This window comes from Uranotaenia lowii, chromosome 1 (assembly GCF_029784155.1).
Source record: "Uranotaenia lowii strain MFRU-FL chromosome 1, ASM2978415v1, whole genome shotgun sequence".
In the NCBI taxonomy this organism is placed as follows: domain Eukaryota; kingdom Metazoa; phylum Arthropoda; class Insecta; order Diptera; family Culicidae; genus Uranotaenia; species Uranotaenia lowii.
In genome coordinates this window covers 25,663,685-25,679,886 of record NC_073691.1, presented here as the reverse complement: position 1 = coordinate 25,679,886, position 16,202 = coordinate 25,663,685, and the positions used below count along the sequence as shown (strand labels likewise).

The 16,202-nt window shown below is 32.6% G+C and overlaps 1 protein-coding gene across 1 annotated transcript in view; it reads left to right on the top strand.

Annotated features, from left to right (window-relative positions):
- LOC129740087 (uncharacterized) overlaps window positions 1-16,202 on the top strand; it is a 287,784-nt gene that overhangs the window by 101,630 nt on the left and 169,952 nt on the right. The window contains exons 2-3 of the mRNA XM_055731691.1: window positions 1,059-1,696; window positions 11,181-11,889. Of these exons, the coding sequence (XP_055587666.1) occupies window positions 1,059-1,696; window positions 11,181-11,889 (1,347 nt within the window). The remainder of the gene's footprint in view (window positions 1-1,058; window positions 1,697-11,180; window positions 11,890-16,202) is intronic.

The following is a 16,202-nucleotide window of genomic DNA, read 5'->3' as shown; positions in this document are numbered from 1 at the left end:
GAGAGAAACCCTTTAATTTTGAATATTCCTTATAAATTTTCTTATGGAGTTTAATAAAAAAAAAATCCAAGGGCAATGTTAATTTTACTTTTGAAGGATTATTTTAATTTGAAAAAATGTCTTAAAGTGTAGCCTTTTAAAGAACATTTCTCCTGGCCATCAGATTAACCTATCGGCTGACCCAAATCCGGGCAGAGCCTGCAACAAACGTCAAACGTGTCGTTCTTCTCGGGTGGAATTGGCTAAATCAGCTAACATGTCAGTCAGTTCCCGGTCCGGGAAGCAAATATTTACCCGGGCCAGTTTCTGGTCCATGGTGCGGAAACTGGCCCACAAAGATTGTGTGGCGTGCCACAACAAATCCACAAGCCACATGAGCCAGTGAGAAATTCTCCACTTTGTCACATTTCTCTCGTTTCTGCAGAATGTGGTGGGTGGACAAGCTAGAATGTCATCAGAACTTTTGTTTGTCTTATTCTCATGGGTTCTTTATCTTCAAAACTGGAATCTGACCTTTTAATTGAATCAATTTTGAAAAAGAAAGTTTTAAAGTTTAAGATTTAAGACTTTTATGCGATTATCGGATCTCAAGTGCACTTCCGCCGCACAAGATTGACCTATTGGTCCGGCAATTGGAGCCTAGAAGTGTTTGTCTTGCTGTTTTTGGATTCTGCGACAAGTGATGCAGCAAATATGGAGGGTTGACAACAAACAGTTTCCCCGAGGTGGGAATTCTAGAGCAATGCGAGGAAATTTCTGCTACTCTGTGATTTGTGCTGTTTTGCTGCAATCGAATTTGAGGTTTTAAGCTTGATGATTCAAGGAGAGAATTTGAAACGATTCGTTTGAAACATAATTGAACTCGGAATCATCACTTTTTAAAGCAGTTTCATGACTTTAATGAAATTATTTTCCGATATAAGAAAAAATACAAAATAACCTTCTTGAAATTTTAGTAGGTGCTCAATTTGCCATTATCCCAAAATCTTTTCTTATAATTCTTCTGTTCTTCACTTAATTATTAAGCCTCAATTTTTTTCTTTCTTATCTCCTTTCAGAATATCGAAAACTTCACCTGCAGTCAAATAGAAGCATCAATTTCCCTACCGTACCAGGAGGAAATTTTCCGAACGACAATAGAATCACTAATAGTCAAGCTTCGTTAGAGCGTCTCAATTATACGCCAGCAGCAACTCCAACGATAGAAAATAAATCAACAGCAATTACACCAACGACAACAACAACAGCAACAAAAACGCTACCAGCGTCAAACTTCCTCGGCAAAACCGGTTGCATCAGCTACGGAATTAGCTACGCTACCGCTGACAGACGAAGGAACAAAACTGACAACAACAATAACAGCAATTGTCACCGATGCTGCATCAGCAGCGTTTGTCGAAGAAATTCCTACGAAGAAGGTGGTAGAACCGTTTCTGACAATCAAGTGCTGCAACAAAGACAACAACAAAAGTGGCTGCAGCAAAATCCACCGGCAGCAGGAATCGGAACAGGATCTGGTGAAGGTGATTGTTGTAGTTTCTATTGCTTTCGTTGTTCTCCGTCTGACGGAACTGTCACTGAATTGGTGAAGAGGGAAAGTAAGGGGAAACAGAAGCAGAAGAAGAAGAAGCCATCGAATTCTGGACGGGAAAAATCGACCTCAACTTCCTCGTTCATCGTTGCTGCAACGGATCAGGTGAGTTAGATTGGAATTTAAGGGCTTTAGCCGGGATGAATTTAGGGGCCTCAAAGTTATTTTTTTTTATTTCGGTGATGCCAAGAATTTTAAAGCTGGTCGAAAAGTGGAAGGCACTGAATCTTAATATTTAATAGTTTCTACTTTTTTTTGGCTTAATTTTAATGATTGACAAAAAAACATTCTGTATATAGTGGAAATAAGGGCATGATGGACACCTTATGAAGGAAGCTAATTCAATCCTAGAAAACAGCTACAGTATCTGAGTTACATCACTGTTTCGTTGTTCAGACACTAAAAAAGTTTTTGTCCAAGCTTGCTAAAACATGAAAAAGAATATAAAAACGTTTAAAAATGTTTTTTTCAAATTTTTTTGCCGAAAGCTGAAAATCAGTCACTTTAGGGGAATAATGCGAATCCCCCCTAGGGCAGTATAAGCACCATTAATCGGGGCACGATGAGCGTTTTCTGCTGTAGAATCCAGCAGTGAAATCAACTCGATGAAGTAAATTGAATTATAGAGCTACAGCTTGACTAGTTTCATCAAACAAATTGGCCTGTTAACCTTTTTTTTTCATTGACCATTGATGATTGATACTATTGGCACTAAACCAGTGGTTTTTAAACTTTTTTTGCTCACCGTCCTACAGTGGTCCAAATCTAAAAAAAGCTGGCAAAAAGTCTGTTTTCAACAATTTTTGCTCTGAAACTTTTCAAAATTTTTCAATAATCATAATTTCACAAAAAATAACATATTATTTTCATAATTTTTTTTTAAATTCTTTTTTTTTATTGTAAGAATTAAAATTTATTTTAATATCTCAGTAAGTAAATTCTTGTATTAAAATTTTCCAACATATTGCTGCAAAATCTATCACATCCTAGAAAGGTTAATTGAATCTAAAATTATCTCAAAATTACAATACATATGAAATTAAATCAATATAGATTGACCTGACAACGCTCTAGTACCGATCATTTTTTTTTAACTTTTCATTAATTAACTAGTCAATATTGAAATTTTATGATAGATGAGAATTGTTGAACAATTCCGCCACTACTGATCAAAATTTTGAAATTAAGGTTTGTGGGCTTTTTTTCTTAAATGATGATTTATTATTTCAATTGTTGTCAAACACTTAATTTACATTTTAAACGAGAAATACAATCTTTTTGCTTCATGTTTTCTAAATTTTTTAATTTCACATTCAATATTATTTCATATTTCATATTTTAAAATAATACCATAAAAGTTTCTAACAATTTTTAAAGTTTCAATTGGTTCTCATGTATATTTAACAGTGAAAAAGGTTCTATGATTTGAACAATAAACAGAAGAATATTTGAGAAACCGTAATTTAATTATGTTTTGGGAGTTTTCCGTGATACCGATAATGCTTCGAAATATAAAAAGTATGTTTTATGAATGGTTTTTTGAGAAAAATCAACCTAGAGATCCAATTAAATATCAATTAAGTTCGTGATCCGGGAGGTTATTGGCTTAGAAGTCAAATTTGATGAAAAAAGTGGTTCAACTCTTTGACGTCGTTCTCCAAAAATGGCAAAAAAAAGGTAGCCCAATTAGCCATATTTTGTAGCCCAGAAATGTGAAAATCTATCCAACGTAAAATTAGAGTGGAGTTGTGTGGAATTTTTTTAAAATCTCGAGTTGAAGTTATAAAATTAAAAATATTTATTTTGCAACTAAATTCCATACGTCCGGGCATACGTGCGGAGTATACGTGTTTACCACATGTAGACTTCGGACCAACCAGATTTCATTGTATAGGTTAAGGTTGTGCCACCTCTATCCCGGTACTACTTCTCCTAAATAATGAAATGTTGCAGGGCAAAGTATGGTGTACGTTTATAAGTTTTCCTCGCAAAAATGCTCTTCCGCTCTTTTCAACATCTGTCAAATTTTCTTCTCACTTTTCTATCCAAGAATATACATTTCACCGATATGCCGAAATATAATTTACAAAACTTAATTAACGGTGGTTAACTTATAGCATAGCATAGCATAGCATAGGGTGACTACACACATCTTGCATTGGCTGATACACGAGGTACAACTGATAATCAAGAGCAACGCAAGATGCCAAAATGAGTATCTGGATTCAATATTCATTCCAAGTGCTGCTCTTGAAGATCAGTGTGATACCATGATGCACACCGTGACAAGTCAATGTAATCATAAAAGGGATTATCTGAAACAGCAAAAATAACTCTTTAGGTGCAGAGAACTCATACAACCCATAAAGCTGTTTCGGAAAGGTTTTGGAAGGGATGTTTAAGTGGGAAATCCTACATGGCAAATAGGATTGACGAAATATTTATGTATAAATATAATTAAAATAAAATGAAACAATCTCACCATAGTCCATTGATAGGGGATGAGGGAAGCAGGCTGCATGGGTTGATTTGTATTTTTTGGTTCGGTTGTACTTATGGTGATCATCCCTGCACCTTCCAGTCACTGTTGCTTGATAATCCAGGAAGTACTTATGTATCACTTTTCGGGATTTGAGTGCTTCTTTTCTTCTCTTATCCTTACAAACATTTCGAAAAAGAAGCTCCAATACAGAAAAAATCATTGTATTTTCACGAAAAAAAAAACAAATGAAAAAAAAATCCTTAATTTCTTTTCAAAAGTAAATTTTGTGAGTACAATGATTTTGACACACGCTTAATTAACGGTGGTTAACTTATCTTAAAAAATTGATTATAGTGTTATCAAAAATTTTATGATGGTGAAGATTGGAGAACAATGTGTATATCATGTTGCAGTGCATTCAATATAGATTAAGATGATTTAACGATCATAAGAGCAAATTATGACAAAATTATTGCAAATTTTTCAAAACATATTGTTAAACATCTCTTTTAATTCAAAGCCTCGGATCGGTTTTTTTTTGGCAATATTTACAATTTTGCATTACAAGTTTCAATCATTTTTTTTATTGCAATATACACTTTAGCCATGACCATCAGCATGGCCGTAAGAAAGTTCCAAAAAGCCAAGCGAACTGCTCTTTTCTAATCTCTAAATTTCAATAATCAAATTATAAAATAACACTAAAACTCAGAAAACTCAGAACTAAAGCCGAACCTTGAAATTTTATTCCAGTTCCACAATTCTAGTACAGTTCTTCAAAAAATTTCTCACTCGTTGATCGAATTTTAGTCCCGAATATCAAGTTTCTATAAGACAAGATTAAGCTTGCCAGATTGCTAAGATGTTTCCGATTTTGTTACATAAATTTGAATTGACTCATTAAAAATATGATTACGTATTTTGGGTCCAAATTAAAAAAATCTTCAAAATTTATGAATTTTTTTATTTTGAAATAGGATTCAAAATTTACTGATGTATTTTGATATAAAAAACAGGTTTTTAAGGACTTTTCTGAATGATTTTTATTAAATAATTTTGATACTGACGAGTATTGGGGAAAATAATCGAAAATTGCAAGGCCTGAATATATTTAGGTGGAAAAATATCTGGTTAGATTAGGTTGAAATACTTATGGATTTTGTGGATCCAAATTTGCTTATAAACATCAAGATTCGATGTCTGTCATCAGATTTAAGATTCGTCATTCATTTTTTTGTAATTGAGATCCAGTTTGGATCATCATTGGGGAAAAACCTGATTCGAACCTTGGTTATACATTTTAAACTTCCACCAGATTAATTTCCCTTTTTGGGAACTTATAATTTCGGAATGTGAAACCAAAAATGCAATTAACAATCATTACAACATTTCAAATTGTATATTTCTTTTGTTAATTGGAACTAATGAAAGTTTCATAATATTGATCCAGAATTGAAAAATCCAAAACAGTCTCATCATTCTCCATTTCTATTTCGATTTACAAATTTAATTTTAAATAAATAACTGAAGAAAATTTTTAAAAGGCGAAAATATTTAAAACAAAAATTAGAGAGTTCTGGTTGAGGGTTTTGATACAAATTTCGATTAATTAGTAGTAATAAAAAGAAACTATTATCTTTAACTTAGATTAAAAAATCGTAGTCAGATTTGGGAACCAGATTTTGATTGAAGATTTAAGTTTAGCTCGAAGTAATGTTTTATAATCCAAATAAATATATCAAAGTGAAATTTTCATTAAGGATTCAAATTTCAGAAGATCGCAGTTACAAAATTTAAATTCAAGACTCTGAATTTAAATTTTATATTTAATCAGAGTCAGTTTGGAGACACAAACAAGAAGGCTCGATAAATATAAAATAAAATTTGGATTAATTTTGAAGATTTCGTTCTTAAATAAATAAACATAGATTTTAATTTTTAAAAATATTCACAGGATTCTAATTAAATAGTAAATTATTTATGAATTTTTATTGGACAAAGAACTTGTACTTTATCTTCAAACGAAAAATAAGCTGTAAAAACAGTTTATTGGTTTTCATACTGCAGATTGAAGACATATCTTAATTGAAGCTTTACAGACTGAATAAATTATTCAAAACTGCTAAGTTATTCAGAAACAAGTGTAATTCAAGTTGACAAGAGTAGAAAATTAATCGGCATTGAATCGCAAACATGATCTCTTACTTTTATTTCTACAAATTTCGTGGTTGAAAAAAATAAGGTTATTATTTGATAATTCGCGTAGATACAAAATGTATATCTCTAAAATTAAAGTTGGAAAATCCATTATTTATTATTTGAATCTTGACAAACTTACATTTCAAGGACTTCATTTCGAAAGTTAGGATTTAAATAAATACCTATTTAAGTACCTAACTGTTATAGCAACATAACTCGAAGCTGAATAATGATACAGGATCTACACGTTTTTATAGTCTTTAAGTATGATTTGTTCAAGCAAAACTAATATGAAGAAAAAAAAAACTGTCACAAAACCCCCGTATGAGCCGGTTCGTCCTATGACCCTGACCATCAGCCATTTAAGAATTTATTCTCCAAAATGGTTCAGCATTATTTTTAAATGGTGACAAGGGGTGTTCAAAATTTTGTATCTTAAGCGAATATCCAAAAATCTGTAATTTCTTGGTAAATTAAGTTCTTCTGACTAAAACAACAGTCATCGAATATGGAGTCTTAAAAATTAATATTTTTTTCAGGAACATAGCAAATATATAAATAACAGTTGATAAAATCTACCGTAACATGTATTAAATTCATGAAAGGACCCATAAACGGACGCATCTGTAATTTAGTTTGCAAAAAGAATGGCGTTTGAACCTGTCTCCGTAAATGGTTACCATAGTTAAATTTTTCTTATCAATCAGATTCAAATTTACAATGATATTAAACACAGGAATTGATTTTTTTTTCAATTATATTACAAAGGCTTATTTCAATTTTATATCTTTAAAACAGTTCAGTACTTTAAACAATCATCTCGAGTATTCAAGATATATATATATAAAAAGACTGAAAAAACAACACAAGATTTGAAAATCTCAATTAAATGAATCTTTGAAATTTGAAACATGCTAAGAACAAAAACATCAATATAATATTTAAAAAAAAACTCACACACACTTATAGGATCTCATATAGGCGTACATCTTTCAAGGATATTATGGCTAGCATCTTACAAATGCTAAAACCACCAGACCACAGAAAGTATACTATGTGTGCCGTGATCGGGATTCGATCTCATCGACTCTGGCTTAGAAGACTGGAACGCTATCCTCTAGGCCACGATCGGCGGCTTCGCAATTCATTGATATATTGATTCTCGGAGAAAGGGTGTAGAAAATTTAAACTAACGAAAGTGTTTGTAGTGATCGTAAAATTGAAACTTTCAAAAAATCGATTTTTTATTTTTTTATTTTCTTATTTTAAAACATTTCAAGAATGTTGTGTCAAATTTTCAAGTCAATCGAAGCAAAACTGTAGAAATTATAGGCCTTTATCTCCTCTAATCTAATACTGCAAGACTTCAAACGCAGAAACTTCAAACGCGTTTTTCTCGAAAGCACATTTTTAAAGTCCGTGGACATCGTCATTTGAAAACTACTTCACCGATGCTTTTCAAATTTGGAACATATTTGCTACATATAAAATACCAAACCCCAACGTTTTTCTTTTTTTCTTTTTTTTTATTTGGGGAGATTTTACAGATAAAATATGGCGGATTTTTTGTGAAAAATCGTAGTTTTTACTTCACGCCACAAAAATTTCATAAAATTTTTTTTAAGTTAAATAAAAACGTTGGGGTCCAGAAAAACATCTATTAAAAATATTTTGCTCTGATTTTCAGATGATTCTGTGCTGAGATACAGTGTCCACCGCAAATCCTGTTTTCTAAAAGGCATCCTCGAAAGTGCTCGGTCATCGGCTCATTTTTCAATATTACGAAAAAATTACTAAATGTTCTTTTAACAATGCTTTGTAAAAGGCAAAAAATCTGAATGCATTTGTTTGAACGATAGCTCTAAAAAAAATCGTGAAAATAATGTTTTGTTGGAGAAAAATCAAAATTTTAAATTAATTTCAATGTTTTCCATCACTTGAATATTTGAATATTGGTTAAAAATTAACGTTAAACTTGAACATTTCATTCACTGGGACTTCCTAAAAAATGTTCTTTGTTGAAAAATTAAGAGAAAATGTCATGTTATTTATTGTAGGGCGTTCCCGATATATACATATATTTTGACATACCCGGCTTTGCAAGGTAAATAGGACAAGTTAAGCCGTCTTCAGCCTAGCCTGGTTGCCAGAATATTGTGAAACCCAGTACGTATTTGTTGGATTTATTCACACTTTTAAATAATAAAAATCATATTGGGCTTGAACCAGCTTCATCCAAATGATTTTTTTGGGAGTTTGAAAAACAATCTGAAAACTTCTGACGTATTTCGATTTAAATAAAACCGGAATTGGAGTTATGCTAACTTTTTTTTGTCCAAATTTTGTGTTGTTGTTCCAAATTCCCAGATATTTTCAGGTTTAAAAAAAATCTTATAAGCTTATATAACATTAGCAGTGAAATTCTGCAGAGATACCCTTAACTTATGTTAGAGTGAAACTTTATGAGATATTATTCCAGGGGTCAGATTATTTTACGTTTTATTCTCATTTTCTTGTTTTTTTTCGTTTCCTAGATTTCTGAGCTGCTTGTGATTATCCCTCCCCCCCCCCCCCCCCCTCCTCTTTACATCCGTCCTTGGACGCCTCTTTCAATTTGGTATCAATGCCTTCTTAAGGTTTTGGTTAGGTATCATCTTTCGACATATTCATGCTTCAATCAAACTTAATTTTGCCATGTGGGAAAAATTCGATACTAAATAATGCTATCATTTAGGGATTTATATGGGCTTGTGATATAGTTCAGTTGGCAAGTCTGTTGTCTCCTGAGCCGATGTCCTCGAGTTCGAGCTCAAGAGTAAACATCGAACACAGTTGTACCGGTTAGTTTTTCAATAACGATCCGCCAACTGCAACGTTGATAAAGTCGCGAACGCCATAAACATGGTAGAACAACTATAAGTGAAACAAATAAAGGGATTTATCGCTCATTTTAGTAGCTGTTTGCTTTCGTTTCAGGCTTAAAATTCTGCTCGGGATAGGAACTACAAAATTGTTGCTCGTGAACCTTTATTTGATAACATACGTTTTTCCTTAAAAAAGGGGTGCCTATTTTGCATGCTTCTTGATTTGAGCTGAGTGATAATTGTTATTTTGATCTGTTCCAATACATAATACAGTTGTGTGATGGTTTCTAGATGCAGTTTAAGTGAAAATGATAGAAGTTTCTGTGTTTCAATGTTTTCAATTGATATAAAATAATGATGGTTGCGCCTAGTGGAAGATTTTTCGTGTTTCGTTTTCAATTTTGTTCCTAGCACTTCTTGCAGATCTTGTATTGAAAAATAACTATTGATAACACCCCTCGATTGAACGTTACAAAATTAGTGGAAAGAGATTCATTTGGGAAACAAAATACAAAGCAAATTGATTGCTTTTTTTATAAAATGTATCCAAAAGAATGCTTAAAATCGAAACTGAGTTGGTTTTTAAAAAGAAGTACTGAAAATCCCTTTTAATGACAAAAATTTAAAAAACGTTTACAACTGCCAATTTTTTGAATAATTTTTTTAACCATTAATGTTGAATAGAAATATCCAATTTTGGATTCTTGTCATACAAAGATAAAATATAGCAATTTAATCATCAAGTGATTCGTTCGACAGAAACAACAGTATCGATCTTAGTTAAGGAACTGGAATTATAACATCAATATGAGGTAGAGAATTGATAAACGTTGATGGGTTACCAAAAACGATCTTATTCAATCATCATAGTTTACTTAACAAATGGTACAAAAAGAATCACTTCAATTATAAACAAAACTTTAATATTTAAAATATCTTCATATAAATCTTCTTTGAATTTTGATAGTAGTATTTTTACCCTGAAAAGTCGATTTTGAAAATACATTAATGTAGCAAGAATAGCAGCTGGAAAAACAAGTAAGCTTAGAGAATATTTTAAGATATTTTTTTTCTTTATATTATCACTTCTTATTATACATCTTCTTATGATTACTTCTTTTCACTGCCTCAAAGATAGATATAGGAGTTTTCCCTAGGAAATATCTAGGAGCAGGTGTAGGAAACCTCGATCGTAACATTCACCAAAATGAATACTGATCTATAACCTATCCCTTACTAAAAAACCCCTTTCCTTGGATGTTTGAGTATAGATTCACAGACGTACAGATGGTTTCCATAGTTATTGATATTGATCTACCTTTGTTTTATGAATTTTCAAAGTTAGTCTTTGGAATATATAGGGATAAAAGGTTGTTGATTGAACCTAAGAAGTATCCTACTAATATTCCTTCATATTTCCTTCATTGATTACAAGGACGTGGCCGGCGCCGTTATTGATCTTTTTCAATGGGAGAGTATGAGTTTTGTGCTTTGTGAATGATCATCTAATCCCAAGCACCATTGTGTTGGCCCTTGCACAAAATTGATCAATCACGGAGGAGCAACCATTGGCGAGGTAGAACATGTTCTGCTTAGCCACGCCAGCGATCATGGAAGTTTTATTTAAAAAAAATTTTAAGAATGAAGAATTATCTAAGGTAGATATGTGAAGCCAATCAAGCTAAGCTAAGCTGAGCACCGGGGCTGAAAAGGGGTGCCCAGTTCGCCTCCGGTGCTTGTTATGTCCTTATCTTCCTTTTGTCTAATTTCGGTGTTTCCAGTGTTTATTTCTTCGCAGTATCTAATTTGTAAATGACAAGCACCCGAAAATTTTTTGTCCGTGTCTCTAGAGTATCAAACTAACTCTGGACTACCTAAGAAGAATTTTTTTTAAACTGTGTGCGACTTGAAAGTACACACAACTACAAAATTTGGATAAAAATAATAAGAATTATTGTGCAATAACATCCGAGATAAACTTTCGTTTTTTTTACTATTAATGTATGAATTTTTAAACTCATTTCCCTCTTCTCCATCTCAACAGGTCTTCCTCAAGTTGGTCCGCCGGATAGCTTCGTTGCGAGGAAAATCTCCAACGCGCGACAAAGCGCCAAGCAGCAGACAGCAAAAGTTAACGAACAAAAAATTGCCGAACGTCAAGCTAAAATCCCGCGGAAGTGAGTCATCGACCGGAAGTCGTAGCAACAGCGCCAAACTCCCTGTGGCACCGACGACCACCAAGAGAGCACGTTGCTCCGACACACCTCCAGCGTCCCTTGAGTGTGGATATACCTCGGCTGTCTGCGAAAATCCCAACGGTGCCAATTATCGTGGTGTCGTGGAATTTCCACCGGAAACAGCAGAAACCGTAGGACATTGCGACGAATTGAAATTGATTGGCTCGTCGTCGATTGGTGGAAATAACGAGAATTGGGTGACCTCAGGTGAAAATGACCGGGGAAAAAATTGTGGCGCCAATGATGGCCGCAACGAAAACGATGTTGTGAGCTCGCCTGACCCGATTGGGATTAGTGTTAGTTTTAGTGAAGCGGACTACGAAAGTCTTGTGGCAGAGTGTTGTCGCCTATCGGATCGACAAAAACGAGCGGAAGTAGAAGAACTGGTGCCGGAAGTGGTGAGTGGTGGTGAATTAGCTACCGTTCTTGCTCCTTCCAATATGGGGGCCAATGTGAGCTCCCGGCATCATCACAATCACGACAAAGGACTCACCGGAAGGAGGGCGCAATCGACTGGTGAGTAACTAATTTGTTAGCGATCAGCCAACAAAAGGGGGTTGGATCGAGAGATGAATCATTATAAATGGATTGACAGTGATTTTGTTAAAAAAAAGATTAATCAATCGGAGCTAATTTCATTAAGATCTTTTGAATTGTGTTTTAAACATTCGTTTACACGAGAAAACCGAGTTTCATACATTTTTGCCCCTGTCTTTTTTAAAACAAACTTAAAAAATTAAAAGTTTTATTTGAATAAAAACTTCCTTATTTTGAAGACTTCGATACCATCTTTTGCTATCCGTAGTAAGCAAATGCATAACTACAATTTTGAAAACAAATTCTCGGATTTTACCGGGTCTGGCCCGGAAACAAATCTGGTAACCTTACGCAAAACCCATCGTAAAGGCATTTTTCATACCGTTCTTCTGATAAGGCTATAATCATTTAGTATCCGGGCAGTTACAAACGAGTGTATTTTAAAAACTATTCATTTGATCGAAAAACTTTCTATGGAGGAATTGAAGGTGTTAATATGACATTGAATGTAAAAATATAAAAAAAAATATTTATCAATGATTTCAAGAAATACTCTAACTTTTTCATAAAATCTCTTTTTTATCTTTGCACACTTTTTTCAGTCATGTATTGATTTATTTTTTTACCACAAAGGCAAAACCTTTGCAAAATTATGATATTTTACACAGACTCACCTAGAAAAAACAATTGAAATCTGGTTGGAACCTTTCATGAGTAGGCATCTCGAAGAATTTGATATCTTAAATCCGGTTTTAACATAATTTTTTTAGTTCATCAGAACACATCTGTCAAATTGCGTAAAAACCGAATGCACAGATTGCGATCTTTGGAACTGATCATTATTAGTTATTTACTTGGTGTCTACTAGTCAGGCAACACTTTTTGCCAGCCGGAAATGGATGTTTTGCATTATTTAAGAAGTCTGCATTCTGTTATCCCCAATAACCATAGACTTTTTACCATATTTAAGATCAAGGGTTGCACTCCGATGGTTGGTTTGAACTTCTCATGGATCCAAGAGTGGCTCCCTATACTTCTTAACCATTTGCTCCGAAAATAAATCACAAAAAATCAACAGTTCATGAGCTTTCAAGTCAACAATGAAGAATTTTCGAGGCCCAAAGAGCAAATTTGTGCAAAATTATTTTTACCATGTCTTTTTGCATCGTAAATATCTCAAAAACACGTTAACTTAAAAATCTATAAAAAAAATAGGCAAGATAGTCCTTTTCATAACCAACACAACGATACTAAATTTTTGCATGTCCGAACTCTATTAACGTAGCTATCACCGAAATGAAGTGCCCTGATACCAAATGATCATAGCCTTATAAGGGAGATGCAGGCTACATGCGCCTATTAAGCGGAATATTGTTTTTATCAAATATTACATCGAATATGTGTACAACAACTGTAAAAAAATGAACAAGCACCCGTTTTCTATACAAAAGATTATTTTTTTTAATAAAATTTTCTTCAGTTTTCGAGAAAACGATTTTATTGTAACTGCTGTCTAAAATGCCGAACCTCAAATCGTGCGGGCTAAATGCGCCTTTTTATATTTTGGGCAAAATTTCTGTTTTTCGGGCAATGTTTCCATATAATTTTATTGAAAATGATAGAAACTGATAACTTTCAAAAGACAAAGCTGATGTTTTATAAAAATCTATACCAAATTATGGAGGCAGCTCATCCATTAGAAAAAACTTTATCAAAATCAATGTTTTGAGATCGTCAATTCACTCTTAAGATGTTAAAAAGAGCTTAGATTCGAAGTTTTAACGATAAAATCTTATATTTCTTCTATTCAACCTGTTATTATAGGAAAGACACATTTTACAAACATGATGGGGGCATACAAACACACTCTCTTAACCCACTTTTTAATCATTATGGAACCTTCTTAAAAGCTTGAATTTGTTTTCCATTTTTAGTTCATTTGAATAAGAAAAAAAAATCACCCAAGTTTTTGTTTTCAAGCTTGTTTACGAATAATTTTTAAAAATCAAAATATTCCATCAAAGGTTATCAAAACCTTGTATGATTTTTAAAAATAATTTGAGTTGATAAATTCATAAAATTCTTTCTTGCCTTATGTTCAAAGTGTATCACCTTCGAAATGCAGTGATTAAATATGTTATCTTGTCAGCCATTCCGTCAAACGGCTGTGAGCGCATCTAACCCGCTAGGCGCATTTCTGAAAACTCTCCCCTATCTCTACTGTTCAAAAGGACGTTAATCAGCATTACTTTTGACGGTCGCCATGAAAGAAGTAAAATCACCGTTCCTTACACATGAGCGCTGAGTTTCTCTGACATCGAGAGACAAAACATTCATATATATTTTGTTCATATTACTTTCAATGTCACAGTTTTTGAAAAAACAAAAGTCCCAATTCTTAAAAATTATTTAACGAATGACTCATTCGAATAAATATATTAGTAATTTTATTCATGTTGGAAAATTTTTTTCGAACCTTTTTAACCTTATCATAGCCATGGGTCGTAATTACGACCTGAAAAAAAAAATTAATTTTGAAATTCGCAAGTACCTTTTCTAATCTTGCGATTTTGCCACTTTTTGTGGCAAATTAAAGGTGAAGAATAAGTATGGAGTATAAGTAATGGATCTAAAGTTTGGGATCGACAAAAGTGCTTAATTTTCTTTTTTTGATATCTTTTAATTCCGTGGATGAAAATGGATAAAATTTTCAGCAATACTATCAAGCAAAGTGAAAAATTTGTGCTAATTTGTCTTGTGGTTTTTGAGACAGCGTCTGAGTATAAGTTAAATGCCCATAATTCGACCCGCGTGAAAATCAGTGAAAAAACAGTTGTAAGGGAAAAATCCTTTTTTACTTATAAAAATACGTGTTTTTGAACATATTTACAAAGTTTCATGAAAAATTATACGGCTAGGGGTATTTAAAAGCTCAAAAAATAAATTCGTTCAAATTTTGGGAGCTTACAGCATAGTTTTTTTTTTCATTTGACACATTTTTCTAAGGATTTCTGAAATAATTAAAGTATAGATATTCAGTATTGGAAAATACCATAACATCACTGGATTCCTTAATTTAATATAAAAACGTGAACTTCATCGACTGACCAAAATTTTTTATACAGAATTTGGTACTGAATCCAAAAATAAAATTCAAAAATATCTTGTTTAAACAGTTTTTTAATTATGCTCCTAATAAGATATTTTAGAAAAAAAAGTATTTACATTCAAATATATCAGACTGTACAGCATTATTTTGATTTTTATTTTCTGTATATTGATCGTGAATAAATTTGCTATCGGTCATCTGAGTTTCATTTTTGCGAATGATCAACAGTATTGTTCATATTTGTGGAGTTGTGATAGAAAAACTTAAAAAAATGCGTTTTTTAGAGAAAATTTTGTTTTGTCGACAGTGTTAGATTCGATGGTAGTATATAAAAAGTCTATTTTTTTATGGACCGTGAGTGTCCCAGTTTTATCCAGGTTTGCTTGGATGTTCAATACAAAATTTGACAAAAGTCAGATCCGGCCCACTTTATTAACTTTATTTGCCAAATCATACTCAAAAAAACAACAACAAATTGTGTCGTGATTTTTTTTTTTAATTATTCGTACCAAACGAAATTTTTTGAGCGAGTTTCAAAAAAATAATCATGAATGTTTTATGAAAGCCTAAAATACGATTTAAATCTACTTATGAGTGATGACGGAAATTCTTTTATTTCCAAGTTTTTCTTTCTTGATTATTTTCGAGTTTATGACCACATTTGCCCGGATTTTGCCCAGAATGGTGGTCAACAATTTTGAAATGAAATGTGCTGATTATGCTAGGTTTTTAGATGGAATTGCCCGGATTTGTCAGGTCAGAACACATGCTGGAAAAAATCTGGGATCCTTATGCTAGGGTGATATATTTTTGTTATTCTTGTATGAACTTTTTAGTTTATTTTAAGATATTTTAACATCAAACGAGTACTAAATTATATCTCATTCTGAAATAACAAAAATTGAATATCAAAATATCTCGCTTTGATATAATTTTGTTATTCTCTTCTAATTGGGACATGCATTGGAATAAGAGCTCAAAAATTCATATAAAAGCTTTCGAAACAGCAAATTGAGGCCGTTTAAAAACTGTTTGTATCAAAGGAGATAATGTATTTTTTTTTTCGAAACGACATTAACAATGCTTTTGATAGCAAAGCTTTTTATGGTGAAGATATGAATATCTCGATGAGGTTAGTTTGGATAATAATTTGGATATGCTCTTCTAATAGGGAGAATTGCCG